Here is a 4134-nt window from a genome sequence, read left to right on the forward strand (position 1 = left end):
ATGTGTATATATATATATATATATATATATATATAAATAAAAAAGGACAGTCTGAAACTGTTTCTCTATGTCAAAATATTTTCTTTTTTTATTTTAGTGCATTTGATGTCTTTATCTGCTAAATGTTTGTCTTTATTCTTGCTCCTTGTGTTGTTGTTTTTATATATATTTAGTTTTCTTCCTGGTGCTTGTTGGATGTTCCTTGTATACTGCTGTGCAAGTGCCAATAAATAAATAAATAAATAATAATAAAAACCTATACAATATTGTGCCGCTCTCTACAGGTCATTATTAGTATTACAGCAGATCAACAGCTGAGAGAACATCATCTTGTGACCACAAACATTAAAAGTATCAGTAAAAATGAACAATGTGGCTTTCTGTAACGCTGCTTTGAAATAATCTGTATTGCGAAAAGTGTTAAATAAAACAGTTACAACATGTGAGAGACTTTAAAAGAGTCACAGGGTTTAGTTCAGTCGGTTGCATACGTGAAAACAAATGTGATTTCAAAGGTTTAACTATATTCTTACATCTTTTTAGTACTTGTATTGTTTATATATATATTTTTTTCTGTCTAAATGTGCACTTACATATATTAAATGCTACTAAATTGCCAGGTGTGTAAAGCCATCTTTTTGCCATCACCTGTAAAGCTATTTGACTGTGAATCTGAATCAGCATCACAGAACATACATCATGTACAGGTCTACAATTTAGATCAGCCTCAAGACTTTAATGCTTTTAAATATTTCTAAATATTTGAAGTTTAGTGATTCATCAGTCACAGCATTAAACTCTGAGCAAATCTCATGCATGGTTTAATTATTATATAGACTAATTTCACACTTTTAACACAAGCATAAACATTAGTTTTCTCTGTAATCTAGTTACACAGTTTTCACTGACGTGAATGATGCTGATCTAAGGTCAGTTACCGCAGTAAAGGCAGTCAGCAGACTTCACGCTGGGTAACTGATGTGAATGGCTGTGAGTGTGAGAGCTGAACCCGTGACGGTCATGAGAACTTCTCCAGAGCTTTGAGTCTGAATTACACACACAATCACAGCACATCACACAGATCAGGTAAGAGCTCATGCACTTCCACTAACACTCTTAAATTTAACTTAACTTTTAATAATTTAAATTGAAAATTTGATTTCATTTTAGGCTGTGTTTTTTTTTTCACATAGAGAGGCACTGAATGATTATACTGGTTAGCATTAATGCAGCATCATATTAGACGTTTATCAGATAGATTCATGTTATAAAATACAAGAAATGTAATTTGCAGCTGGAACAGTGACTAGTTTTTGAGTACATTTAAAAAAAACCTCTCAACATCCCCAGGTTATAATTTACCACAAAATAAAAAAAAATACAAAAATTTAAAAAGGCATTTTGCATTAAAAATAATTGTATTCGAATCTTTTTTTCATTATTTAACACATCAAATACAAATGTATTATTAAAAAGAATATTTAAATTGCATTATTTTTACATCATGGTAGTATTCGTTGTATTGCATTTAATTTATGCAGATTATCATTTAAAAAAAGGTGTATCAAGTTGTTTACTGTAGACCCTTACTACATTACAATAATAAGAATTAAAATGTAATTATCGATACTGTGCATTAATGGTACTAAAAGCATGCTTAATTTTCATGCAAAATATAATTTTCTATTTTTCTTTTGGATTCAGGGTGAAATTAAAATTGAATCACGACAATTAAAAAAAACAATGGTACTGAAAGCACGCTCAATTCTCATGCAAACCTTATTTCTATTATGAAATTAAAAATGTAATTATCATGACAATAATATGGCAATTACAATGTGTGTGTGTCAAATATATTAGTATTACTAAAAGCACACTATTATTGTGCAAAACAATTTCTTATTTTTCTATTTTGAATGGTATATGAAATTAGACCTATGGACATGTTTACAAAAGATTCACCTTTGTAGGCTATTTATAAATCCATCTCATACTACAGCTGAAATATACTGCTGTAAATCACTGTAGTTTGTCATATTCATTCACTAATGAGCTGTTGTTTTCAGGTGGTTTGTTCATCATGTCTTACGGCGGATCAGGTTCAGGTTCTGGAGGTGAATTCAGCGTTCATTTCTCCAGCAGACGTGGAGCAGGACTCATCAGAGCTGAAGAGTGTGTGAAGATACACTCAAACACTTTCAAACACCTGCAGCAAGCTACAAACTCTTCATCTCAACTCTGTGTTTGTACGCAGGGCCACAGGAATCGCTTCACTGGCCGTGATCCTCACAGCGCTGCTCATCCTGGGCTGCTGGTATTACCGTCGACGGGGCGGATACAAGATGATCCAGGTGAGTCAGTGACCCACGGGACGGTCAGGTGATCACAGTATTAGCCCAAGAGCATCAGAGCAGAGAAAAGTGCCAAAAACTGCATTCCTGTAGTACATCATGATACTTGCAACACCAAGGTCATGGGTTTGATTCCCAGTGAATGCATGATAATACACACATTAAATGCAATGCAAATCACTTTGCATAAATGCATCTGCCAAATGCATGAATGCAAATGTAAATAAACGCAGAAGTCGCATGTTTTAATCATCTGCTATACTTCTCGGTCAGGGTTCGCAGAGCTCCAGCTGTGATGATTGTGGGATTCGCTCATGTGGTCGTCATGTGACTTCTTACCTCTCATCTGTGTGTGTGTGTGTGTGTTCAGAGCGGGAGAAACAGCAGTCAGTCGTGGAGAGAGATAATGAGAGGAAACTTTAATAAATATAATATATCATCTATTAGCGCATATATATATATATATATCAGAAACATTAACTTCTATTATATATCTGACCCTGGAGCACAAAACCAGTCATAAGGGTCAATTTTTTGAAATTGAGATTTATGCATCATCTGCCCCTCTTTCTCTCTCTCTCTCTCTCTCTCTCTCTCTCTCTCACACACACACACACGGGTTTGATTATTAGTGATGGTATAGTTAAACTCACAGTCAGGGTGTTGTAAACGGTTGCCAGGGCATTGATATGCAGTTGCTAGGGTGTTCTGGATGATTGCTTAAAGAAACATACAGACACACATTAAGAAATGCTTTTTGTAGAATGTGCAAAAAGCAAACAGTATTAGACAGATATAACAAATTATAATATAATATTTATTATATATAATTATTTATATATTTAACACACACACACAGTAGACATTTAAAAAAATGCTTTTTGTAGAAAATAAAGTGCAATAAACAGTATTATATAATCTGCTGTTCTGATGAACAGACCAAAGGATCAGAAATATCTCAATCTTTCCGTCAAGATAATTCACTGAAATACTGCAAAACTATTAGTACTATCAGCCTGTAGAATTAAAAACTAAACCCAAGTCATCAAATTAAGTGCTATCACACTTGAACATCTCTTTGGACAAAAGCATCTGTTATACCTGTGCTACTTATGACTGCTTTTGTGCTGCAGGGTCACATATAAACATTTGTATTTGAAAATAATTTTATATATGCACTTGAAAGCTTTATTTTATTAGTCTTTTTATCCCATCCACAATGAATTAACCTAAGTTTTTTCTCTCTGCCACATTTGGTTTCAAAGAATGTTTAACCAAGCTCTTGTTACCCAGAATTCCACAGGGGGTAAAGCAAGCATGTGACCTGCTGCAGAGCAGAAAGGCTTTAGTTTGCAGCATTAGTCGTGATGTGAGGATTACAAACGACTGGAATGTGTGTGTGTGTGTGTGTGTGTGTGTGTGTGTGTGTGTATATATATATATGTGTGTGTGTGTTAATCTATATAAACATTTGTATTTGAAAATAATTTTATATATGCACTTGAAAACTTTATTTTATTAGTCTTTTTATCCCATCCACAATGAATTAACCTAAGTTTTTTCTCTCTGCCACATTTGGTTTCAAAGAATGTTTAACCAAGCTCTTGTTACCCAGAATTCCACAGGGGGTAAAGCAAGCATGTGACCTGCTGCAGAGCAGAAAGGCTTTAGTTTGCAGCATTAGTCGTGATGTGAGGATTACAAACGACTGGAATGTGTGTGTGTGTGTGTGTGTGTGTGTGTGTGTGTGTGTATATATATATATGTGTGTGTGTGTTAATCT

The 4134-nt window shown here is 34.1% G+C and overlaps 1 protein-coding gene across 1 annotated transcript in view; it reads left to right on the plus strand.

The window, feature by feature from the left end:
- The first annotated feature begins 1064 nt into the window (after nucleotides 1–1064).
- The window catches only part of LOC107669278 (melanoma antigen recognized by T-cells 1-like), a 4106-nt gene continuing 1036 nt past the window's right edge, over nucleotides 1065–4134 (plus strand). The window contains exons 1-3 of the mRNA XM_016461455.1: nucleotides 1065–1086; nucleotides 2067–2172; nucleotides 2255–2351. Of these exons, the coding sequence (XP_016316941.1) occupies nucleotides 2081–2172; nucleotides 2255–2351 (189 nt within the window). The 5' untranslated portion in view covers nucleotides 1065–1086; nucleotides 2067–2080. The remainder of the gene's footprint in view (nucleotides 1087–2066; nucleotides 2173–2254; nucleotides 2352–4134) is intronic.

This window comes from Sinocyclocheilus anshuiensis, unplaced genomic scaffold, assembly GCF_001515605.1.
Source record: "Sinocyclocheilus anshuiensis isolate Anshui unplaced genomic scaffold, SAMN03320099.WGS_v1.1 scaffold320, whole genome shotgun sequence".
Taxonomy (NCBI): domain Eukaryota; kingdom Metazoa; phylum Chordata; class Actinopteri; order Cypriniformes; family Cyprinidae; genus Sinocyclocheilus; species Sinocyclocheilus anshuiensis.